Source organism: Rhipicephalus microplus, chromosome 2 (assembly GCF_043290135.1).
Source record: "Rhipicephalus microplus isolate Deutch F79 chromosome 2, USDA_Rmic, whole genome shotgun sequence".
NCBI classification, from domain to species: domain Eukaryota; kingdom Metazoa; phylum Arthropoda; class Arachnida; order Ixodida; family Ixodidae; genus Rhipicephalus; species Rhipicephalus microplus.
In genome coordinates this window covers 226,862,905-226,889,015 of record NC_134701.1, presented here as the reverse complement: position 1 = coordinate 226,889,015, position 26,111 = coordinate 226,862,905, and the positions used below count along the sequence as shown (strand labels likewise).

At 43.6% G+C, this 26,111-nt stretch overlaps 3 protein-coding genes and 1 long non-coding RNA gene across 4 annotated transcripts in view; 3 read left to right on the top strand and 1 right to left on the bottom strand.

The window, feature by feature from the left end:
* Positions 1-861: 861 nt before the first annotated feature.
* On the top strand, positions 862-5,049 carry LOC119170341 (very long chain fatty acid elongase AAEL008004). The gene is made up of 2 exons (XM_037421480.2): positions 862-1,019; positions 4,070-5,049. Exon 2 carries the CDS (start codon positions 4,115-4,117, stop codon positions 4,979-4,981), a length of 867 nt encoding a protein of 288 aa, XP_037277377.2. The 5' UTR covers positions 862-1,019; positions 4,070-4,114; the 3' UTR covers positions 4,982-5,049.
* LOC142775383 (uncharacterized) overlaps positions 4,035-26,111 on the bottom strand; it is a 104,548-nt gene continuing 82,471 nt past the window's right edge. Inside the window, exons 2-5 of the long non-coding RNA XR_012886742.1 lie at positions 9,787-9,832; positions 9,259-9,396; positions 4,785-4,913; positions 4,035-4,711 (exon numbers count right to left, since the gene is read on the bottom strand). This is a non-coding gene — a long non-coding RNA (uncharacterized LOC142775383). The remainder of the gene's footprint in view (positions 4,712-4,784; positions 4,914-9,258; positions 9,397-9,786; positions 9,833-26,111) is intronic.
* On the top strand, positions 7,143-9,875 carry LOC119169364 (very long chain fatty acid elongase AAEL008004). The gene is made up of 2 exons (XM_037420464.2): positions 7,143-7,468; positions 8,952-9,875. The coding sequence occupies exon 2, from the start codon at positions 8,995-8,997 to the stop codon at positions 9,856-9,858; it is 864 nt and encodes a 287-aa protein (XP_037276361.2). The 5' UTR covers positions 7,143-7,468; positions 8,952-8,994; the 3' UTR covers positions 9,859-9,875.
* LOC119170342 (very long chain fatty acid elongase AAEL008004) lies at positions 21,912-25,072 on the top strand. The gene is made up of 2 exons (XM_037421481.2): positions 21,912-22,150; positions 24,004-25,072. Exon 2 carries the CDS (start codon positions 24,028-24,030, stop codon positions 24,889-24,891), a length of 864 nt encoding a protein of 287 aa, XP_037277378.2. The 5' UTR covers positions 21,912-22,150; positions 24,004-24,027; the 3' UTR covers positions 24,892-25,072.

Sequence of the window (26,111 nt, the reverse complement as noted above, 5' to 3'; positions counted from 1 at the left end):
AAATTGAATGCCTATCCAGTTATCTATATTTCTTGTCACCTAAACTAAGAATAAGAGCTAGAAATAACCATAATTAAGCTCCGTTACATACAACAGTCCATATACAGCCTTCGCGACTGTCTCCCAGTGAGTTCTATAGGCTTGCATTTATAGATATTTCCATGTAAACTTTTTTAGTGCACACAAAAAGACCTGGACAACAAAGCGACAGATATATCTCGTTTTCTTTTTCCTCTTGTGTATTTAATCGTTTACCTTATCCTCCAGGGGTCGTTGAATGCCTTAACTTTCCATTTTTATTCTTCTGCTCTCGTAAATTCTGGTAAGACGTTGGTAAAAAATGGCACGAAAGTCAATGGCAGTGAGCAGAAACATCTGCACACAATGTTATTTCATAAGAAAGGAGTTAAAGCGCAACACACTATGAGCTTTCTTATGAATTCTTAGCGTACAAATGGGCCACTAAAAAATGCGTAACACACTCTTGCCTCGCTCTTTTCGTCCCTCTTCGTAGGCGACCGTCTCGGCATAATTACGCACGGTAATCAACGAAGACACCAAAGACATATAAAAAAAAGAAGCAGAGACGGAGACGCGAAGAATTGGTGCCCTCCCTTGTGCTCACGCTCACAAGCTCAGGATAAGATCACGGAGCAGTGCTGCGTGCGCATTGCGTGTTTAGGAAAACAGGAGTTTCCTGCTCGCTGAAAGCATGAAGCGAGCAATCACGGCAGAAAAAAAAACAACAAAAACAGCGACCTTGTTTGTAGTTGTGACGTTGCCGAGTGCTGAGCGCGCGTCGATTTTATTGTTCTCGCGCTCAAGGTGCGTGGTCTTGCCCTCAAGTACAAGAGAACGTCCCCGCCCAAATGTGAAGCGTGTGTGGGTCATTTTCTTTTTTTTTTTTCACCGTTCTAGTCCAAGAGGTGGTCATTCATTCGACCACATTTCGTCGACGTTCAAGCTTTTAGAGGCTCGAAAGCAGAAGAACGAAGGACGGCGGGACCACCTGCAGCTGGGTAAGTGAATCACGTATTCCGTTTGATGGCCATTTCGCGTTCAGTTTTGCATCTTTAAGCATACGTATGCCGTTATACCAGCTTCAAGAGTGTCAGCCAGTCTTTCAGGAACACACGGCTGCTCCGTACAAAGTGCATGGTTGCGCTTGTCGTCAGCGATTATCAATGGTGTACTTCCCTTCAGAGCACTATAGATGTATTCCAATCGGAACATTAGTAAGCCGTTCTCAAAGAAGTGTTTCGGCTTGTCACCCCCATTCAAAGTGCTTACTATTGCAAGGCGTAATAATAAGGCCTCAATCAACATGTCATGTCGAAGCAGAGACATCAATTACAAAAATTCTGTCGGCATGCAGTTGGGACTTTATTTCATTGAGATAATTGTTAGTTTTTATCGCAATGCTTTTTTGAAGCGAATGTCTAGAAGAAACCAATGCTTAAAATTGGCTAAGTATTGATCTCATTATGAGACACTGCGTGGGCATGCTTGCGATAAATTTTGACAAGCCGCCATTTTTTAACATGAACTTCAGTTCAACCCAACAATATCTGTTATTGTGCGTGCGCATATCGATATGTGGCTGTTCCGGCTGGAATCGAACCCACGACTTTGAAGTTTGATCGCCGCAGAGCTGCAGCATAACCGATAAGCTAAACTGATCGCTCAACTACGAATGTTGAACACTCTTGACTTTTACACAGCATGTAGTCTCTCTAACTCTTAAGCTGAGCTTTACAACAGACAGTTTCAAAAAGAAATGAAATTTTTGTAGGCTCAATTTTTTTTTTGTTTAACACAACTCTGAAGGTCCCTGCCAGTGGCAAGTTTACGCCCATTTGACTTTCTTCCCTACTAGATCACACTTACCACAATCCACTTGAAACAGTACATTTAGGGTTCCGTGTACATTCCTCGGCTTCATTTTCTGTTGGTTTTCAGTACTATTTTTTGGGGAGTTATACGAAGCCTCAGAGCGGAACAGAGTGCTAACCTTTACGCAGTCGCACCAAGTAGGCAGATGCTTCCCCAGGAATCCGTAAAAACGAAGCCTCTACTTGTACGTTGGAAATTATATTGTGATATAACAATTGCGATTGTTAGATTATATATTAAATAAATAACACTCAGCCTTCGGTAGCCTCTCCGCATTTCCAGCACTGGCAATTCTATTCATCACAAAGTACATATTGTAAAGTGTCTTCAACGAGTAACAATCTACCCCGTAAGTACATTAACCAATAAGCGAATTTTCCGTTCTGTTACTCCTTTTTTTTAACCTGTTGAGCTATTAAAGACGTAGTGACAGAACTTTTTCGGAGGTGTGTTTACACCGCCATATACATCTCCTGTGTACAAACACGGCTCTTGGCAAACGTGATGCTCGACAAGTGCCGGGAAAAAATATATTATTTCAATATTAAAATGACTCAATACTGACAACAGCACTAGTTCGACGTCAGGCTACAGTACGAATTTTGGTGATTTCACGCGGCAGTCCTGGCAAGTTGTCGTGACGTCAGGCACCAAAACTTTCCAAATGGCTGCTCGTGCCTCACCAACACAGCTACGTTGAAGGGTGGCCGTAGAAACGTCACGATACCTTGCACAGACACGCGACGAGAACCTGATACCGTGTTCTGACGTCAGGATAAACTGAAACTAGCTTTCAAAAATTGCACTGTAATTACTCTTTCAGGGTGTAGTCACACTTGGCAGTACATTTTCTGCGCTCTTGGAGACCTGGCCTTTCACTTGATGAAAAAAAAAACGATAACTGCGACTTTTCGCGTTTAAAGAGCTCTATTCCACTCCCCGTTAAATATCTGCACTCTGAAAACATTTCTAAGTAAGTACATCTGGTTACCTTTTATTGGTACATTTTTAACACCACTTTCAGATATCCGGCCAATATCAAGTGTCATGCCATGCCAATATTTCGTGCTTATTCATGTTTTTCTCGGGTGGTGAATGATCATCGCAGCAGTGCCGTTGTTTTCCTAAGAAGGGTATTATACACATTCCGAGCTTGATTTCTTCCTTGAGCTGGAGCCGTCCAAGCAAGCCAAGTACACGTTCTTAGACGTTTTGTAAAAGTGTCATAACAAGGAAATTGAGAAATGACTTCTTATTTCCACAAAGAAGGTTGTGCTACAGGCAGGTGGTTGTCGTTATTTTTGGGTCGTCTACAGCACACTTTCTCACTTTGAGGACCTTTCCCGTAATGAGGCATGATGTCGCTTTCAACCGCGTTTTCCTAAAATCCACACACCGCACATTTTAAAGCCTTCATTTTTGTTTCAAATAGAAAAAGGTGTAAAAATTCATATATATGCAACTGCCTTTTCTCCACTCTATTAAATACTTAAGTCATCTGCTTTGTATACTCTTTTCAAAATAGGAAACTTTTGGAGTTTTTTTTTCTTTTAGGGACAACATATCCACACGTGTCGTGTTAGCACGAAATGGCGTCGGTTCTTGTGATCGACAACTGTTATTGTCATCTGCCATGATAATCAACAGCAAATAACAGTAGTAACGTTTTCTCATTTTTCCTCCGTGTGGGGTTGCAAACCAGACACTTAAATTCCAGTCAACCTTCTTGTCTTTTCTTCATTTCATCTCTGTCTCAATTAAACTCTATGTGAACATCCTCTGTTTTCTCTTGCTCCCATGGTGTATTATCTTTCAAGCTGTCCCTCTCCTGCTGTTCCCCAGTATAGCTTAAAACGCCGTAGCTTTACTTCTAGCCTCCCCATTTTGCCCGCCCATTCTCTCTTTTTAGTCTTCCTCTTCATTGTCGTGTTTTATTCGCTGCATTGGGCACAATGCCGTATTTACTCGACTGCAACGTGAGGAGTGAGTTTTCAAAGCTTACGGGACGAAAAAAAAAGCTATTTTGCTATACCTCTCTATAAACTGAGAGCCGACTTTGGGCAGTAAAAATCTGGAAAGAAAAACTCGCGTTATGTTCGAATAAATACGGAAACACAAAACGGGAATGACACCCACAGGAGTGCTCAAGATATCTTGCTTTCTATATCTTTTCCAGTTTTTGACTTCATCATCATTGGAAACAGCTGACGTCAGCGACGATATGCAGTTCACCCTGAACCCTTTCGCACTTGCCCACAAACTCGTGCAGATGGGCGATCCCAGGACCAGAGATTACCCCCTGGTGGTGAACCCACTCTTCGTATTCCCGCTGGTGATCTTCTACTTGTACTTCGTAAAGGTCATCGGTCCACGCTGGATGAAGGACAAGCAGCCCTTCGACATCATCAACGTGGTGCGCGCGTACAATCTCTTCATGGTCGCAGTGAGCGCCGTATTCCTTTACCTGCACCTGAAGCTCACGTACCTACCCGGCGGCCGCTACAGCCTCTGGTGTCAGGGCATCACCGGATACATGGATGACGAGCTTGCCCGCTACTACAAGTACGGCTGGTTCTTCGTCGCCGTGCGATACGCCGATCTCCTGGACACCGTATTCTGCGTGTTACGCAAGAAGTTCAACCAGATCACCCATCTGCACGTCATCCACCACACCATGGTGACAGTCAACGTGTGGTACTACACGCTGTTCGCTCCCGAAGGACAGCCGGCGCTAGGCTTGGCCATAAACGTGTTCATCCACACAATCATGTACTTCTACTACTTCCTCGCGACGCTGGGCCCGCAGGTCCGGAAACACCTGTGGTGGAAGAAGTACCTGACCACGATGCAAATTGTACAGTTCGTCATAGCCATGGTACACATCTCCATACCTTTGTTCGTGGACTGTGGATTTCCTAGGCCCATCATCATCATTGGCAATCTTCAAACCTTCCTATTGCTGTGCATGTTTGTGAACTTCTACATTAAGGCGTACGTGAAGCAGGGTAGTTCTTCGAAACCTGTGCCACAGGAATCGAAAGTCAATGACAATGGGTATACAACTACTCAAAACAACAAAACAGACTAATCTCCCTTCTTATGTGACAATCACCTTGTAAATAAGGACATCTAATAAACATTAGAATTAACATTCAAGCTATTTTTTGTCTTCCCTGTCACATCAACTTCTTTCAATGCCCCATAGAAACTGTTAGTGAGCATCAGTGCAAAACAAGCATCATTGACATTATTCTTGACATGTTTAAATTAGTACGAGTGACTGGTTGCCTCAGCACCCAAGTTGTGAGGTGCGGCCATGTTATTCACAAATACTCCTACCAGTTTTCTATGAGCACGCATATAGCGAGATTGCCAAGCACATTCAATTTCCCAAAACAGTAGTGGCTGGTGTACAGGCGGAAAGCAGCCCATCTTGCTGTTGGCTCATTCGAAAGCTCATTTTTTAAACAAACGCTTGTTTATAGCTCATTGATAGATGTGGCCCTGCATATGATTCACTTTTGTTTATTTTTTTCGCTGGAGTTGTGAGCCGCCATATTTTTATCGCACTTGCCCCCCAAAAAGGTGTTTGTTTAAGATTTTCCCGCAGGCCACCCATGCTTTGAAGAATGTAAGTTGACATGCGCTTGGCACATTGACATGCTTGACAAAACATCGCCGTCTGTCGCAATTTGGCCACTCTGACAACAGGTTTCTTTCGTGATATTTTTTTTCGGTGATACGATACGTCTTGTTGACACAAAGCAGTTTCTATGCATAGGACTCCATGCACTGATTGCTTCGACTACTCTGGGCGTACGCCAGTGACCATACTTCTTCGCGATATTAACCTTGCGTTCATATATGTAGCGCAAAACAGAAAAGAACGGAGACACACAGAAATAACACATAAACAGGACGAGTGCTATACATCAACTGATTTTTAATTAAAAGGCCGAAACCATCAGACATTAGCGCATGTGCACAATCGCACTCTGAGGTGCTTTCTTATGTTTGTTACTTCTCTCGTTACCACCTTGCATGCGAAACATTTGCTCCTGAATACTCAATCTCTTTTCTGGATAAGGCAACCGACGTCACACCGACACATCTTCAGCTTGAATGAGGGAAGATGTGTCATTGTGGTGTCGGCGCTAAAAATATGAATGCAAGAGAACGAAACCAACTAGCCTGCATTGCCGCCTTGATATTAACCTGATCTTACTAGCAAACAGGCAATCTCTTTCAGAAGTGAAGTGTGGGATTGGGCTAGTTGGTAATCTATTACTAAACTTCTCAGTGCGAAAACTTCCGACAACTAACACAAGAGAAGAGAACGAGCGCGGTCCTCGTCTCTTGTGTTAGTTGTCGGAAGTTTTCGCGCTGAGAAGTTTAATAATGTCTTTCACTTAGTCAAGTGTTTTATGATAACTGTATAGTGGGATGATGACACCATCAAGCTGCTGTATCTCTATACGAGGCAGCTTTTGTGCGGCTGGTCTTTACTTCACCGTGGAAAGAAGATAAGCTTGACCTGGAATATTAGTACCATGCGATATCAACGTAAATGCGAAAATAAACGCCGACGCTGAAAGCAGTGAATAAATAATCAATAATAGCAGCTCGGTATTCTCTTCCTGTGTGAAGCCAGAGCTCCAAAGAGACGTATCGTGAATCATCGCGCATGAACTAAATGTTGCCACCTTCAAATAAAACTCAATCTTGGCGGCTGCAAAATATTTCGAAGCTTCTTTCATTTCAAACACGACGACACTTCCGGTCTAGCGTTCGCCCGCAACACAGTCCTTTGCGTGGTTACACAATCGAGGGCACATAGTGTTTGCAGCCGCCTCAAAAACAAGAAATATGTGGCCGAACAAGTCCATGCTATGGCACTGCTAATGTGATCCTAATCGTACCTCACATTCTTTCTTGTGTTTTGGGATGTCAAAGAGCCCTGCAGTTTCGCCTTCGCCATTCCTGCAGCACTTCCTGGTCTCACCTCTCGCGACCTTTCACCTCTCTCGTGCATCCTCCGGAATTTGCTTCTTAAGCAATATTTTTGCTACGCCTTCAGAACTCGCTTACTCGGGCGTCTACCCGAGTCAGTGGAAGAAAGCAGAATCCCTGTATTTTTGTTTCTCACAGCTCGTTATCCTCGAGGTCGGAAAGCAAGATCTCTCGTTTCACTTCTTAATGCTTTTCATCACGCAGATTGTGTCATTCACCGCTCGTTTGACGGGTTCTGAGATAATCAACTCTTTCATTCGCTGCCAAGGTGGAGATGACACAAATGAATGTATTGCGTCACGACAGCGTTCACATGTGGGCCAAGTCCTAATTTAGACGCGAGTCCACCCACAGAGGAGATACTGCGAGAGAAGTTGCCACAAGAGGGCGCTGCTGCTACGGCAGCGGGTGCTGCCACTGCTGCCATCGCTGCTGCTGCTGCTGCTGACACAACGCGACAGTGTCACTCACATCCCGCATTAGCTCTAGCCACGTACAGGGAGGTCGCCCAAAGCGTGACCGCAGTGAGAGTTCGTTTTCGTCAACCGGAGCGGCATTGAAGTAGGTGAGTTTTCGATTGTACAAGAGTAGTTTTGTTACATCACGGATGTTCACTAAGACCGCCATTCCAAGTACCAGCGATGTACAGTACTAACCGTGTGGGCAAGTGCTCGCTTGAAGACCTTGCTAACTATTCCTTTTATAAATAAGGCTAGTGGCTTCATTTGTAGTAACAAAGCGAGCCCCGTGTGACCTATTTAAATTGTCCTGTTGCTCGTGTTAGCATAATTTTCTCAAGATGACTAAAAAATACACGGCAGCTAACTTTGACTGATTGTGAACAAAATAGAATTCGCTTTCGGCTAACCCACTTCAGCAAGTTCACATTGCTTTGCAGGTTAAAACTAATGGACGAGTTGCGGTTAATGTAAAATAGGTGAGCAACATTAAGTGATATTAGGTGAGCGTACAGGTGAGTGTACATTAGGTGAGCAACATTAAGTGATATGAGCTGACCGTAAGGAACAACTAAAGCATTGCAATAGATTCATCAGCAAGAAAGTACAAGATTGTTGTCAGTATATTTTTTATGTACTATAACTGATCTTTATCTTTACGCTCATTATATATTGTAGACTTTACGTATCACGGCACATTAATATTATCAGAAAACCTCCATGCATACTCGGAAAGCATTTACTGAAATCTTAGAATGTTTTTACTGAGGTGTTGCAGATATCAGCGCATATACGAAGCATGAAAAACAGCCATTAGCTTATTTCCAGACATTTAGACTAAATTTACTGAAACTGAAAGTCGTGTTAGCTATAGTCACTGACATTATCAAAGAGAGCTCAGCAATAAAAAAAAACCAAGCACACGCTATACATAGTGTGGCCGCACGTTTCATAGATGTAAGAAACAGAAGTGGTAGGCCATTCGATATCAGACTCAATGATTATACAGTTCTCAAAAGTGATGAAAAAGACGTATGTTTGTGTTGCGAAATTCCACTGCACTAAGATTTCTCGGATAAAATAGCTTTGTTCATCTGAGGAGCAATCTTAAAAATAACCCTTCTTGCATGCTTGAATGCTTTCCTGTCACGTGCAGGATTTCGTGTTCTCGTATTCAATGAATATATATATAGTCCGTCATAGAGGATATTCTGATAAGTGGTGTTCCAAACACCATCGAAGCTGCACCGCCATTTCGCAACGTAACAAGAACGCTCTTTACGTGTAACTGCCCTGAACAATAAGTTTGCTGAATACAACAATTGCCTGATTTAAAGCTTCCGATTATTTGAGTTTCCACTTTATATGTTTTATTAACAGTGTTTATTCTGAGCAATGTGACAGAGCAGACGACATGCTCTAACAATTACAGACATGTAGTGCCACTATAAAGGTCCCGCCATACCAACCGAGAGTTTACGCATCGAACTATAGAATAGAAGACAGCTTTGTCAATCTGCGTATTGGCTGCAAAAGCTACATTTACGAAACGCAGTACTCGACATACCTGACACACTAAATTTTTTACAGGTCCAGGTTTTCTTGCCCTCAAGGATATACCTCAACAAAGATTATGGGGCTCTCACTGAACCCCATCACTCTCGCAAACAGCATTGTCGAAATGGGTGACCCCAGGACGAGAGACTACCCACTGGTGTTGAATCCGCTTTTCGTTTTCCCACTCGTGTTTTGTTACCTGTACTTTGTCAAGGTGGCCGGACCCCGTTGGATGAAAGATCGCAAGCCCTTCGACATAATAAACGTCGTGCGCTTCTACAACCTCTTCATGGTGGTCGTCGCTGCCGTATTCCTGTACTTGCACCTGAAGATGACCTACCTTCCCGGGGGCCGGTACAACCTCTGGTGCCAGGGGATGACGGGCGAGACTGACGAGGAGCTCGTACGGTACTACAGGTACGGCTGGTTCTTCATCGCCGTGCGCTACGCCGACCTCCTGGACACGGTATTCTGCGTGCTTCGAAAGAAGTTCAACCAGATTACGCACTTGCACGTCATTCACCACACCATGGTGACGGTGAACGTCTGGTATTACGCCCTGTTTGCACCCGAAGGCCAACCAGCCCTCGGCTTAGCCATGAACGCGTTTGTGCACGTGGTGATGTATTTCTACTACTTCCTAGCCACGTTGGGTCCCAGAGTACGCAAGCACCTGTGGTGGAAGAAGTACCTGACAACTATGCAGATTGCGCAGTTTGTGATTGCTCTTATACACATTTCCATACCGCTTTTCGTCGACTGTGGATTTCCGAAGTACATCATAATCACGGGCGGACTGCAGACACTTCTTATGTTGTGTTTATTTGTCAACTTCTACATAAAGGCCTACGTTCAAAAAGGCACTTACTTGAAGCCTTCGCCAGAGGTTTTTGAAGAAAATGGTGGAAAGATTGCTGAAAAGAATGGCAAAAAAGATTAACGTGTTGTAATATTCGTGGTTGGTCATTTAAATAAAAATAAATTTTCGTACTTTATTCGTGCAGCTGCTCTATGTGGGTTTAAGTTCTCTTTTTTTTTCAACATGGTGGAGGGCCCTAGCACTGTGTCTTTTCAGCCCTCTGCTTAAAATAAATAGCAGACATTGGCCGGTGGCTTCAGTTTGATTGACATCACCACTTTTATATATAGTAGACTCTTGCTACCTTTAATATGCCAGAGTATGCCCCAGTTCATTGAATCGTCAAGTATTTGTTTGAGTTCTGGCACTAGCGCATCCATATTGTCAATAGTTATTAGAGTTCATCACTGGACAAACTGTCACTGGACACTGCTGTACAGTCAGAAGTATGTAGGAAAGTTCCAACTCAGATCACGAGAAGGGCCTACACTAGCTCGCAGGTATGCAACATAATGGCAGTCATTTATTGCACCCCCTCTAGATCTGTGACAAGTTTCAGTGCTGATTGTTTCTTCTAAATTTGTAACGAAAGATGACTGATTAAAATTTAACTTTGGGAGCATATACGGGTAAAATCTTATGTTTCTTTTTATCTATTCGCTTGAATAAAAAAAACAACAAAATAAATAAATAAAGAAATAAATAAATAAATATGCGTGGCAGGCGCGGTGACACAGAAGGCAAACTACAGTACAATATGGATGTGCAGTCCTCGGCAAGCATAACTCCGATTCCCCGATGGTGTCCAGAACGCCGGCGCAGTGTTATGAATGCTCAAACATGCATTGCTACTTCTCGGAAAATGATAATGCTTACTACCTGGCGTCGTCTGTTATATGCGAGAAAACAAATTACAGCTGTATCCTGTCGTCTACTGCCATATTAATTAGGGTATTTGCACAATACGTACGTCAGCTTGCCTTTGGAACGCCAGGTGGTGCCATTCAAAGCAATGACGATAACGTTAAACTCCGCGTCTAATGTTTAGAAAAAAAGTACGACATGCCTCACAAACAAAATAGAGCATGAGGAGCATCTCTTAATCAAAAGGACGACGCTCTCACTGAGCCACGCAAAATCTTGAAACAACAAAACTGGACAATTCTGAAGACCGATCTGGTTTATTCTAAAGTTGGTTGTTGCTAGGCTTCAGCTACGGACACTAAGCTGTTTTTACGTTCATTCCACGGAGGTTCGAGTGAACACGCTGATAGTCACAGACAAGACGTGGTTTTCCAATTCTCATGGGTAGAAACTCGGGCTGGAGCCAAGCAATCGCACCTCTCATAGATCTACGGGCACGTCGTCATTGGCCAGGTTTGTTCCCCGGTATCAAATATTGCGTAAAAAAAAGAAAGGGTGATCGGTACCACCAAGAGGTATGCCGGCGTCAACCCCATCGGGCATGAATGAAGAGGGAAGAACTCCCAAGCGAATGATTTCAAATGAAAAGCCTATTGTTGAAAGAAAGAAAAATACTCGGAGGGTCTTGAGAATTAAGGAGTATCATGAAAGAGACTATGGGAGCGTGCGCCTTTCATCACTTCGCGGTCTTCTCGTAACCACCATACCTTTGCCGTTCCTCATAGTACTCTCCCATTGTATAGGTACTCGAAGCCTATGGCTCGCCAACATTGATTCACCGTCATTTGTTCGAATAACTGTTACCTTTTTTATTTTTACTGGACCAGTGGTGAGTTGTGTGGTTCACCCGATTTCTGTGACCCATGCCAATTTGTGATCGCGATAGAAACATGCAGCAAAGTAGCCCATACCCAATAACATCATGAGAGTTTTCTCAGGTCGACTCACAAGAAGAAGAAATTTAATAATATGCCACAGTGTCGAAAACTTAAAAGACCACAAGTATTAACCCAACACCTATTACAAACACACACGTACCCAAGCCTTGCCAAACTTCACGTTTATTATCCACGTTATTGTCTCCAGAGACACATGCCCCTCGTGTGGACACACGGTGACACTCGCACACACGCTCTGGCAGTGTAGAAACTTTCCGCCCGACTCTACCTCAAGCAAGTGGGAGAGGTCCTTCAGGAGCTCACTTCTCGCCGACCAGCAATGGGCCGTCCGGCAGGCCCACGAAACGGCCGCCAGGTACTCCCTGTCAGTCCCTACGTGGGAGACGCCCGCTACGCGCTAAGCGCGTCCTGCAGGAGTGAAATAAAGTTTTTTCATTCCGTTCCCTTCCACAGTGTCGAAATTGCGAGCCACCGACTGGGCCGTTCAGGTAATGTTTGAAAGGCATACTTCTTCGACAGCCGGTGCGAAATAGTTAACCGTTTTTGGCTATACGACTTCATGGTTAAAATAGTAATACGCAGAATAGAGCACATACTACAATATTAAAGCAACAAGGCTTGCACGTTACCATTGTTCCGTAAATAACGCTAGAGATAAGCAGACGCTACAGTGAAGTGAGCGCTGAGTGCCCGCTGGGGCTGAACCACTCCGGCATCAGAAGAGCCGCGGCTTTAAGCTACGTTAAGAATGAGCCAACTTGCCCAACAAGTCACTGCTATGGACGACGAGGCGGAATGCAGTCATTGCATGTCTAAACCGCAGGAGCATGTTCCAATACCAGTGAATCTATAATTGGCGCTAAGCTGGATTTCACAGATGTAGTGAGCTTTAGGCTTTGTACCATTGGCTGAGGATCGCCAAGTGTAACACTATAACAATGCGTACAAACGAGGACTTATGCATTGACACTGCTATGGTTATGCACCTCATCGTGTGCGCATCTTTAAACGGCATTTCAAAGAGGCAATGCCAGCTATCCCACACTGCCACAGAAGCCACGAGTCAACGTCTTACCGACTGGTTCATCGTACTACCTTTCTCTTTGTGCTTCATTCGCACGGATGCCACCTTTCTGTTTTAAGCGCAGTGCCGCTGAGGCTCTCCAGCTTTGTCGTTGGTCCTCATGTAGTACATGGCTCAAGCCATTTATGTGTTTGTTCCGCTTTTGTTTCTGCATCTTTGCTTGGTCTCATTCGTGTCATCGTTCCCGCTTGCGACTTCACCTTTCCGTTTGCGGCTGCAGCGTGTGCACCTCACGACCACCACCACGCGTATACGCTTACTGGTGGGAGCGAAACCTCGTCGGCGTGACTTGCCTCCTGCATAGCCAGGTGGAGAGGTGTGGTTTGAACATACAAGACACGCTCGCCAGCACTCTCTCGCTCGTTCTTGACTCGACAGGCGAGACACCTTGCTTGGAGCGTAGCCTGTCATTGAGCAATAGCGCATCCGAGCTGCTCAGTCTGCATTTGCTTACTCCCCGTCCATCTGCCTGAATCAGGAAAGAGCCGCCCTGCCCCACGTCGTACGGACAAACAAGAGAACACAAAAGCGAGAGCGTACTCCAGTTTGGTAGCGCATGCGACAAACGACGTGCTAGACGTGCTCCATCAACATACGTTTAGCAACATCTGCTTCTTCTCAAAACAAGCAAGGCCTGATTGGAACAAAAAGCAGCGGTAGCATCCTATTTTGGACGCTCGAACTATCTTTCGCCGTCTACCCATGCATACGGCGTAAACGCTGATATAACCGCGCCGGGAAGCCAGCCTTCGGTTTAGCTTGTACGTTTAAGCTCTGGAGCAGGTAACTGCCAAAGATATGTGCAACACCACGACATTCTCTATACCAATGGAGGGGCCCTCGCAATAATAGTCTTAGTGGCAGAAATTTAATGAAAACCAGCAGATAACGAAGTCAAGCAAGGTGTAGAAAGTGCCTATAGTATGATTTTAGGTCTATTGTTGTAATCGTGACAGAGATCGAGAAAGTGGACCAAAACACAATTTGCCACCTTCCCAGACTGAAGCTGCAACCTTCAGGTTACGCACTAGGTGCTCCTATTCACTAAGATACGGTGGCGTTCCCTATACATATCTTGGCTTCGTTATTTGCGGCTTTCCAGTGTGGTTGTGTAAAAAAACCGAGACAAAAAAAACAAGCCCTCTAAATTTACTTCTTTCATTCATTTACGGTAGACTAGGAGGCTTCAGGCAGCATGCAAACGCTTCTTAGTCAGCTGTCCACTCGTTCAAAGGATCACGTTCTGCGTGACGCCAGCTGGCTAATAAAACAGTGTTCCAGCCCCGCCGCCATGGCTGTGAGCGGCGCTGACTTACACTCCCAGGTTCGCATGCACAAAAGTCATTAAATGGACAGGAGGACGATCGCTGCTATGGCTCAATTCGTAAAAACCGATCCCAAGGTTGAAGGTTCAGTCCCTGCGAACGGCACGTGGTGTTCTCATCCACTTTACTTTCTTCACGTACAATTTCCAGTTACTACAATACATTTAAAACAAGACAACTGCCATCTCTATGGGTGATTCCACGAGAGATAGACACGGGTCCGAAAGTTGATATTTCAGATTTCATTGAGTATTTTATATTTCGTGCACCTCTCACCATGTAGCCCGAAAGTCCACTTTATTTCATAATTAACGGCATAAATTACGAGAAAAAAAAACATCAAACTTCACCAACACGAAGTCACCTGTCATTTTCAAAAATCGCAGATGCCATAAAAAGACAAATATTTTTGTTTCAAGGAAGATATTTTTTACCTGGAACGCATCTGTAATGAAGAATGAATTAATGCGGTTTCAAGTTTGTAGACCGTAAGAAAATAGCTTTTAAAAAAGTCTAATTTTGCGACAGTTTAAAATAAGTTACGTATTCCCCCTTTTTTTTTCCGAAAGCAATGCAAGCAGCGTTTTCAAACTTGGCACGTTTTAAGGATATAGTATGTTCATTAGGTGCATGAATTATTGCTGCCGTAGGGCAAATGTAAATTTTTATATATTGCCTCAAATTTCTCATTTTGGCAAAAAAGTACTTTAGTGAAATTTAAATAATAAAAAAACTCCATCTTCGATTTTTCTTAAAATCTCGTAAATAGACAACCGAAGGCCATCATACAGTAATATAGAAAGACATGTTGCATTATTTTGTTTTTAGCGACAATATTCTTGGTACAAATCAGAGCTTTTCGAGAATGCACTGATAAGTTGAGAAATCTAGAAATCGGAACGGAAAAGCGGCAATGAGCTTTAAACGCGAGTAAACGTGACCGCATTTGGTGAAGAAAGGCTGTTTTAGCAAATAGGAGTAACTATATTGAACACGATATTCTACAGTATCTGAATTCACTCTTATACGTAGAGCACTGAGACTTCTAACATGTGGTGCCTCTTCATTACTGACACACAGATGGAGCTGCTGTGACGGCCATGTGTTTGCAACAAGGTGGGTAAGAGAATTGAATGTTGAATGAGTTCATAAACGATTCATAACAAATTTTTATCATTTGGGGCACGAAGACTGCCGCATTAGACTGAAGAACACACTTTAGGGCAAGTTGTCGTCCGCCGTCTGCTCTACAAATGAATTGCTGTGCGCCGCATCTCGGAGGCAATGCTTTAGATCATATGATTCAAAGTAGGGACAAAGATTACGCCTCCCGTAATTTCATCGACAAAAACACTGTGAAATTCATTTTAACGTACTATACTTCAGTTTTGCATTCGCACTGCGCATACTTGCGCACGCTGTTTTACGTCTGCTCTCACTAAAGGTGAGAGACATAGGAACAGTCGACAGATAGATCACTTTCGTGCTGCTGCTTTCACGGATAGTTGCATTGCCAGTAATTTAAGCCTCAAGGAGCGTGGCGATGGCTCACCACTTCAGCCGGGATAGAGTTTTTTGTTCAGATTGCCTCACGTTGCATAAAAATAAAATACCTTATCAAAGAAACTTCCACAAGGTCAAAGACATCGGCCTGTTTGCCCTCCAGAAGCCTAACGAAATACTCAATGAAATCTAAAATATCAACTTTTGGACCCGTGTCGATCTCTCGTGGAATCACCCATATCTTATTTGGCTTCTTGATCTGCTGGTTTTTATTCAGTTTATACGATGTAACCGACCATATAGTCAGAGAACGCATTAGTAAATCTTATTTCGCTAATTTAACACAGAGACGAAAAAACTTGATCACTAATCGCAGTTTGAGATTGGGCAAGTTATCAACATAGAAACAAACTTTTGGCCTAAATATAACTCTTCACATGCTTGAGCTTTATTTTTGTAACCACAACAAAAGGAAAGTTAGGGCTTCTCTTCTTACAAAGCACAGGGAGCACATTTCTCTACATTTCCTTCTTAGTTATTTTATAACGCTCAATCACCTTCCCTTGCATGTCAGGAAACCAGAAGTTTTCTCAAAAGTCAGTCTTCAAATGCTTCTATTAGTATATAGCATCTTTCTGAATTTGACGTAGAGCGTGGTCGGGCCACCAACTTGTTCAAAATATTTTACCAACTTTGCGTTACAGGTAGCAAGCCTGAAGGAAGAGTGGAAATAAATGGTTTCCTTTCTTTCCTTCTTTCCTTCTTTCCTTTCTTACTTCTTTCCTTCCTTATTTTCTTCTTTCCCTCTTTCCTTCCTTCTTTCCCTCTTTCCTTCCTTCTTTCCTTCTTTCCTTATTTCCTTCCTTCCTTCTTTCTTTCCTTCCTTCTTTCTTTCCTCCCTTCTTTCTTTCCTTCCTTCTTTCTTTCCTTCCTTCTTTCTTTCCTTCTTTCCTTCTTTCTTTTCTTCTTTCCCTTTTCCTTCTTTCCTTCTTTCCTTCATTCCTTTCTTCCTTTCTTCCTTTCTTCCTTTCTTCCTTTCTTCCTTCCTTCCTTTCTTTCTTTCTTTCTTGCCCCGCCGCGGTGGTCTAGTGGCTAAGGTACTCGGCTGCTGACCCGCAGGTCGCGGGTTCGATTCCCGGCTGCGGCGGCTGCATTTCCGATGGAAGCGGAAATGTTGCAGGCCCGTGTACTCAGATTTGGGTGCACGTTAAAGAACCCCAGGTGGTCAAAATTTCTGGAGCCCTCCACTACGGCGTCTCTCATAATCAAATGGTGGTTTTGGGACGTTAAACCCCACAAATCAATCAATTTCTTTCTTTCTTTCTTTCTTTCTTTCTTTCTTTCTTCATGACTTGTCTTGATTTCAGTGTTCTTTCCTCTATCTGCTTTGCTCTTTGTTTTTCCTATCTCTTTTTCGTGTCTGCCTCCTAGTATCTCCATGCCTTTCGCTGCCATTATGTCTTTCTTTCCATCTTTCTGTTTATATTCCTATCTTTGTCTTTTTATCTTCTTGAGTCTTTGCGCCCGTATATTTTCATTTCTTTCTCTTTACTTGTATTTCTTGTTTTCTAGTTCTTTCGGTCTGTTTTTTTCTCTCTGTCTTCACGTTTTCCACGTACTCCACGTCATCAAGCACAGTTCTCGTTTGACGCTCTTACCTGCTGCACTCTGTACTGGTCCTTGGCCAATAACTGTGGCACATACCTACCTGTGAAATCTTGAACGACACAGCCTAAGCACCGATAGCTTAAACAGCTTCGCTGTTAGCACTGGCCCAGTCATACAAATGATAGAAGTTTTACGTCGCCTTAACTCTCTTGAGAAATGACGCAGCGCAACGACAGACGCAGAAACTAGATGACAAGCAAAAGGACACATGTCATGGTGGGAGCCAGTTCCACATTTCCCACCTTCTAGAACGCGTTTTATTTTTCTTTCTGATGTCATGGTGTTTAATTGCTCCACCCCTAGCTTCTAGGCGGAAGTGAGATGTGCTCCGTCGCTCTCAAAAAGTGCTTTTTGTGCAAGCGCGTTTGTGTCCTCGCGTATCATTCTTGCGTGATCGCCATTTTTGTGCGTGTTGGCGTGTCTGTACTTTTTACACTAGATGGCGGTACCGTCCCCTGTATGTAGCCACCTCTAGTTTAGTTCTTGCAGTGTTCACTAGATGGTGGTACCATCTCCTGTATGTAGCCACCTCTCGTTTAGTTCTTGTAGTGTTTACTAGATGGTGGTACTTGTAGCTGATGATGAAAAGATGCAAGATGTTATAAACTAGAAAGCAGTACTTGTAGTTTATGAAAGACGCGAGATCTTATAAAATAGGAATGATGTCACATATGGCGCGTGTCATTGGTTGAAGGCAATCGTTCAATTTAGTGCAGCGACGTACGCTAGAGGGAGCGATGTAATAAAATCGAGTGGGCAAAATGTACAGAGGATTCATGGTTTACCAGGTTTACCTCCGGAGCTTCGCCCACTCATCATCATTCACTTCGTGGATATGGCGGCACTTTTTTGTCAATTTTAACATCACGCCGAAAATATCACGTTATCATACACCTGATACGACCTCGTTCCGAAATTTTAGTACTGTATTTTAATAACTGATGGTGTCCCTTATAACATAGAGTATGGGCTGTAACTTTCATATCACCGCCTGGAGCTGCCCAGAAGAAGAGGCTTGTCAACCTTTGATTCACTGTTTTCTGAACGCAGTCAACGGGAAGCCAAGGCTGGCCGAGAAGTTGTCGCTCGAAATAGAATAAGTGCCACGCGTCTTGAAGCGACTGCACTACTACTGATTATTGCGGCCTGCCAGCATTCCCCAGATTGGCTTTTGTGGTTCGCTTCCTCTGCATGTGAATTGCGTCCTTTGTCTCAGAAGCCACGCTGCCAACGAGGAAAATCAAATGGCATCAACGGGCTGGCGTTCATTTGCCAGCCAGTTTTCGACTCGAATGGATTTCAGCACGCTCTCGGATATTTCTTTTAGGAAACACTTAGTCTAGGATATGAAGACTTCAGGAACGTACCAACCGCGGCCAATTATATGAGGCTTACGCTGGACACAGAACAGCTGCATCGCCTCATTTCGCTGCAGTGTCTTGATATCCCGGAAAACAATTCAATAAGAACATCGGCTGTTCAGTGCGCTGATTACGTAAGTAGCCAATTCCTCTTCAGAAGTTTTTTTTTTTGTGTGTGTGGTATATAGGCGTGGTGCAGTAGTTGAAGTTAGCCTAGCGCAATATTGTTTCACCTTAGCTTATACGCAGGGACGTGTTCTTGTGTTGATAAGCTGCGACTTTAGACGGAAGCCTCGAAGTGTGTTTCACTGGTGAAGGAGAGCTTCATTTCTTTGGAGGCCGTGAGCGTGCTTTATATGCGAAACTCACCTAATATCAATGCAACGGCCAGTAGAAAAACGTTCTTTTCAATAGCTTTAGTGGTGTAATAATTAGCTCCTAGCTATGGCACTGTTAGAGAAACAATCATACATTAGCTGTTTGAATAAAATCTAATTTATTGCACGAAACCAAAAAAATAATGAAAGAAAAAAAGATAAGGCCATGGCTAAACGGTAAAGCTTATTGATGCAAGCCGCTTCTATATCAAGATTGCGCACACTTGAGGTTAGTAAAGATTTCGGGTTACTAAAAAAAGATTAACCTAATACAATAGTTTGCCAATGCTTAGTCATTTATATTTTCTACCTTATCATTAAAATTTGTAGATGGTTCTGAAGCTAATGACAATCCTCCTATCGAAGTATTGAGGCATCAAACAAGATGTAATGTTACATGTCAGAGACACTTCCTTACTTGTTACTGCTAACATCAAACTTACAATGAAGAGAGGATTAATGAACATCATTCAGCAATACATCACTACTCTTCCATGTAAGTGCCCATACTGCGTCGCTGATATGCTTACTAGCTCGCATTGAATTAAGATTCTTCTTATTGTATCTAACCGAATAACAGAAATGAGCAATATTTATTCATAATCTATCGGTTCAAGCTAGTAGTAGGAACATGTGCATGACAGTAGTAAATTTCGTGCTTGGTCATGACATGTGAATGACTAAATTCACTACATTTATTACTCGTGAATGACAGCACTGTTCGTTCCTGCCACCTAAAAACGGGTGGTAAGAATTCGAAGTACCCTATTAGCGACATTCCACTATTCGTGTCGGCGTAAAAGTTCCATTTGTGGAGAGGGATATCTTTAATATTTAGCTTTTATTTGGTTTAGGAAAACTTTATTGTGAAAGTCCGAAGGCGTGCGCCCTAGCACACGGCGGACCGCTCCCACGGTGGGACAGTAAGGCCGAGACCTAGCACCACATCGTGGGCCCTCTGGACAGCCCAAAGTTATGATGTTATGTCCGGACTCCGGAGAGCGGAGTCCCACTTTCTGGACAATACTGTATCGGTGCCGCGTACTGAAGGGCACTCCCAGAGCATGTGATGTAAGGTGGCTAAACCACCACATTTTGTACACGAGTTGGTTAAATAAACCTCCGGGTAAAGCTTGTGGAGAAAGGCAGGGTTAGGGTACGTTTTTGTTTGAAGTAATCGCAATGTAAGTGTCTGTGCTATATTTATCTTCATAGGTGGAGGTGAATTCTCCTATCCATAGCATAATGTTGGGCAATTTCATTGTATATAGTTGGCGGATCCCTGTTCTGTCCATGTTTCCCACATAAGCCGGGAGTCATGTAAGGTTGTAAGCGACTTCTCAGCGAGTATGTTTACCTTTAAAAAGTATTTTATTTTTTTCGGATTTAGCAGAGTAATTACACGTTTTCTTTAATTTTTTTTGCGAGGCAGTTGCTGGCATCTTCAATCGCGGAGGCATTAGCTATTATATGGGTAAATCGTTCATTTAAGATAATTCCTAGCATTTGGAAATGAATGAGCCCGCGGCGATCTCCAAGGCGCTTCTCCAACATGCGAGGACCCATTGTGCAAAATCTAAAGACTAAGGCGCAATGTCTGCCAAATCTGTACGCAAGGACGTGGGGTGTCTCAGAACATCACGTATCAGATGAGATTGGGAATACTTTGGCACAGTACGGTTCCCAGCCAAAAGGTTTCACACGGCCACAGCCTGCACATTTCCCAAAAGCTTGCAGTGCACCGTATTGTCGCCCTGCTTCATGCGACCAAAAAAGAAGTAAAAAATAGAACTGTAAGCCGTGCGACCGAGTAAAGTAGTACGAGGAAAGAGTGAGCACAGCGCCCTGCGAATAGCTGACCGTGACTGGAGCGTGAGCTTCTTTCAGCACCCAGAAGCTGGCAGTCTTTACAGCATGCATTCAGACCCGGTGATTGAGGGTGGCGTGGCCACGAGAAAAAGAAAGGAATGCGAACCAGTTATTTCATGCTGCTTTCTTTCTTTCCTTGTCCTACGCTCTCTGGGACCGCGACGCTGTGGTTGGGACGCTTCCGAGACATGCGTTTCCCTCATTAAGTCACTTTCCTTGTGCATGCAAATTAAACGCCGTCACCCAGGCTCCCACAGGAATTTTCATACAATGCGACGCAGAAGGCACCTCTCGCCACGTACTGCAAGTGCACCAAAGATTCTGTAGCCTAAACCAAGTGAATATCTCGCGGAAAAGTGCTGTGCAAACCGGCGTAAAATAATGTTCAAAGATGTGCTATGTAAAAGACGTTTTGTAAGGAAGCAGTCATGCCAGATGCCATTCGTGTTTAATGTAGTTATCGAGTTTAATGTAGTTATCGTGTTTAATGTAGTTATCGGCACTTGCGAGCCCTCAGATACTAAAATGCTATGGCCCGTGAGACAAGCGTCCTACTCTATTTCCAAAGCAGCGACCAGCCTTGACTTGTGAGTCTATGAAGAAGAAATGTCACAACATATATAGGGAAGCTAAGGATTCATCACATTTCTTATACAATATTGCCTCAAGCAGGAATATTATAATAATATTCCCGGTTGAGACAATCAAACAATCTTTCTTTTTTCTTTTCCCTCCGCCTAGTGGAGAGAAGAAAGGTGGGTGTTATTACTCTGCTTGACATCTTTCCTTTCCCTAGTTTTTTATACATCTCTCGCTCTTTTTTTTTTGCCCTGTTGCTGCCACAATACAGGCAGATCAAAAGTACGGCGATTAAATACTAGCACTAAAGAGGTTAATGTAAACCACTAGGTAGCAGTAGCTGTCTATGCTGGTAGCTGAAGATTATACATATCGGCGGAAGTTGACGGGCACCGTCGATGGCTGGCGATGCATCATACGGAAAGCCCTAAGCTTAAGTCCCGACCGCGGAGAAGAATGCGTCAAGTTCACGTCGGTATCACGTCACTTCGAGGAAGCTATAAATGAAACCCAACATGAATGAGAAGGACCAAACACAGCTAGCAGCGACTGCAACAGGTTGTCTCCTCCCGTCGCTAAAAAGGTTCTTCGTATGTTCAAGAGTACAGGCGTTAATGAACTGTAAATGATCAACAAGAACAGCAAGTCAATGACGCGACTCTACTGCTTCTTTATGGGACCACTCCTGAAGGAGCCCAACATCGATGGATGTGATGGCAAGCGCTAAGTAACACTAGCGACGTTCTGTCGTGGCTTGAAACTGAACGGTTCTTCCTATTTGCAGGTTGGTCGTGTGCATGATTATATTCGGCTCATGAATACCACTGATGCTGGGTTTTTATGCTCTTATAATCGCGTTATACAACAAACAGAGAAATATATAGAAAGGTAATTAATTGGAAGCAACAGAGTTCGCAGTGTGCTAAGCGACGCTGAAAGTAATGCATGCACGTTCTTCTTTTTTTGTCAGCAAAGTTTTTCGGGCTGCAAGGCCACGTCAGATATGGCGAGAATACAAGTTCGCTAACCACGCTGTAACTTGCTCGACATAGGCGATTTTTGTGAACCAAAATGAGATTAATGCCTAGTTGCAGGGGTTTCAAACACTGGTGCAGGTTGATCGAGACAAACACGAGCTAGCCTCTATGTTTTGTTGCCTGAGGCGGATAGTTGGTTGAGTATCCACTCGTAGAAAAATGTCGAACGCGTTAATATAAGGTTTTTAAGGAAGAGAACAAAACACGGGCTTTGAGCTCCGTGGTGAATCTTGCTAATAATTGTATTTATTTAAAAAAAAGAACATTCCTGAGCCGTGGAGTCAAGTGTGATTTCACTTATCAACTTCAAAGCATAACATTTAACTGAAAAGTATGCTTTACTGTATCAAAATTAGTGTGTTTTTTGTGTTTTTAGAGCTCCATTGACTTCAATATCTGAACAATATTAATTAATATTATGTTAATATCTAATATCTCGATTTTATCGTCCCAGAACCACGATATTACCACGAGAGACGCCGTAGTTGAGAGCTCCGGGAATTGTGACCATCTCGTTTTCTTTAACGTGCACCGAAATTGCACAGTACACAGACCTTTATCACTTCGCCTCCACCGAAATGTGGCCGGGATTGAATCCGCCACGTTCGGGTCAGCAAATATATATACGAGCACCTTAGCCACATATCCACAGTGGAGGGCGAATTGAATATTTTACTTGAAGCTAATCACAGATAGTAAAATATCTTTCATTGCTACTACTCAAAACTCAGTAGTGCCATGAGTGTTGAGGCACTTTCTTGAAATACAACGTATCGCTCAGGTGTTCTTTGATAAATTAAAACGGTTTGATTTTCACGAAACTTGCGCCACAGTGCTTGCCAAAACTTTTGAGTTTCGACTGCAGTGATCAATTGTCAGTTTGTGATAGTGCGTTGTGACGAGTCGTCCAAGACGTACGACCGGCTCCTCACATCCTCTTCTGAAACAAGGGTTCACTACATACATGTTCAACGATTTCTTGTCATTGCAAGCCCCCCTCCCCCATTCCCCCAATCTTCCCTCTTTATTGTAGTGCTAGAGATCAATGAACGAAGAAATTCGTTGTCGAAATTGTTGAAAAAGGAAGCAGAAAGGTTGCTACATTCAGCAGGTCTGATAGAAAAGACTTCATTAAGGCAACGGCAGAATAGTGCGAGCACTTTTTACAGATGCTCAACTCAGGAAAAGACGGCAGACCAGACAAATTCACTTTCTAATTCATTCATGCTTCTTCTTTCAAGAATGACGTTTCTTTTTCGGAAATACTTGCTTTTATTTTATCTGCCTTTTTGAGAAGACACGCATTTTATGGCATTTGTGAATTAACAGTAAAATTATAAATGCGTGCCCTAATTTCCTTCTAACTTATCCGGTGAATATCTCATGGTAATATGTTAAATGCAAGGTGAGTGTAAATGAAGACTGATGCAACACTTTTGCTACGAATCAGTCGCTGCCGAAAGAAGATGCAGTCATAGCAGTGCTGTAAAGTTTAAGTTACATTAACGAATATATAAGCCGTATTTTGCACTGTCGCATGCAACTTTGAAGCCTGAAGTATTCAAGTGTCCCCTAAAATATTCACGGCCTGTCTTTTCAGGAAGCTCAATCACCACAGGAAGAAATGACACTCATCTTTGACCTGTCGTTCCTCCTCCAGAAGCTGGATGCCATCTCGGATCCCAGAACGAGGGATTATCCTGTCGTACTCAATCCTTTCTTCGTTTTTCCCATGGTGGCGGCTTACCTCTATTTCGTCAAGGTCGCCGGTCCGCGGTGGATGCAGAAGAGGAAACCGTTTAACATCATAAACGTGATACGCATCTACAACGTCTCCATGATAGTCGTGAACAGTATTTCCCTCGTGATGCTCCTCATCCCGACGTATCTTCCAGGAGGTTCGTACAGCCTGTGGTGCCAAGGAGTCGAGGGAATCTCCTCGAAAGAGCACCTCAAGTACTACAAGTACGCCTGGATATTCATCGCGTGGCGCTACGCGGACCTGCTCGACACCGTTTTCTTCATTCTTCGCAAGAAGTTCAACCAAGTGACTCACCTGCACGTCATCCACCACACCATCGTCGTGGTGAACATTTGGTTCTACGGTCGCTTTGCACCCGCAGGTCAACCGGCGTTGGGCATAGCGCTTAACACTTTCGTGCACATAGTGATGTACACCTACTATTTCCTCGCCAGCTTCGGCCCTCGAATGCGCAAGTATCTCTGGTGGAAGCGGCACCTCACGACGCTTCAGATAGTCCAGTTCGTCATCATCATCGTACACATGTCCGTGCCCCTGTTCGTCGAGTGCGGATTTCCCAGGCCCGCGGTGTACGTCGCCAACACCCAGACATTCCTCATACTGTGTCTCTTTGTGAACTTCTATGTGCGGTCGTACACTTGCCACAACAAGCCGGTAACGGAAGGCACGAAGCAAGTTAGCCAGGAAAATGGAAGAGCGTCGACAGAGGACGCGAAGAAACGGTGAAAAAAAAAACCAGTAAACTGTGAAATTCTAGAGCTCATTCTTTTCGGAAGACAGACAAGTTGCAGGAAACTGTGGGGCTTTCTTTTCAGTAATATTCTCAGAGTTTATTTAGGCTGCCGCGGAAGGCTCTCTAGCTATGAATGAATCCTAATCAAATCAAGGAATAAAAAAACTAATATTACGCAGTTTCTTCCAGTACAGGTCAATTCTAAGAACAAGGACGCTGGTTTATGTTACGACGAAACGGGCATATGTTACGACGAAATACACTGTACACACACCGTGCACACGCTTCCATGAAGAAACGTTGAGCCATTTGGCTTTAGTCGCTTAACTTCGCTTATCCTTGTGTGGCTAACAAAGGTGCGGTCATGTAACCGGTCATGCTAACTAAGGTAAATAACTTCTCTTCGCCCAGTTCATACGATTTTGAAGTCTGACTGACGTTGCGCTAACGGAAAGTGCTTTGCATATACTGGACAAGCTAAACAAAACTTTAATAACTGACGTCACGCGAACCGACGTGCAACTACTGTGTTTGGGGACTTCACGGCCGCTATGTTCAACAAGTGTTTCATCTTATTAGAAATACTGCTGGAGTCAAGAAGTAATAAGCATGCAAGGTGGGGAGCTGGACTAAAGATGCTAACAATGTCAACGTGTTATCGGACAAACAAAGCGCACTTGCAGCGGTAAAAATGACTAGTGATGTCGCAAGAGCAAGGCGCGCGAGTGCTCTCACGTGCAGAGAATGTAAATGAGCGACAAACGAGCGTTGACCGTTGTTGCCGGTGTCATCATGAAGTCAAAGACCCCAAAAACGGTTCACGCAAGCATCGGTTCTTTCTTGTGTTTCCCATTTTAAGCAAGCTTATAGGTGAAAGTACTAGTAGGGGATTTCCCGCCAGAAGAGCGAAAACAATCAGTCATTACAAAAAAAAAAAGCCCAGAGATAACGCTATGCGCTGCTTACAAAAATACGGTTATTGAACTTTCGTTCCAGTTACGCCACTGACAAGTGGGTTACCCCTTTTATCACACCATATATAGAGGAAAACTGATACGCGTAGCGCAAGCTAGATTTTCGATGAACTATAGCAGCATCAGATATTGTACAGTCGCCCAGATCGTTAATTATTGTGGGCGAGCGGTGTTTTTTTTTCTGTATGTCTTCCCCACATGGCGAAATTAGGCTGCAAAAACGTTGAGGGCAAGTGCAA

Excerpts from the sequence above, each read along its gene's own strand:
- LOC119170341 (XM_037421480.2), top strand. The coding sequence starts at position 4,115 with ATGCAGTTCACCCTGAACCCTTTCGCACTTGCCCACAAACTCGTGCAG.
- LOC119170342 (XM_037421481.2), top strand. The coding sequence starts at position 24,028 with ATGACACTCATCTTTGACCTGTCGTTCCTCCTCCAGAAGCTGGATGCC.
- LOC119169364 (XM_037420464.2), top strand. The coding sequence starts at position 8,995 with ATGGGGCTCTCACTGAACCCCATCACTCTCGCAAACAGCATTGTCGAA.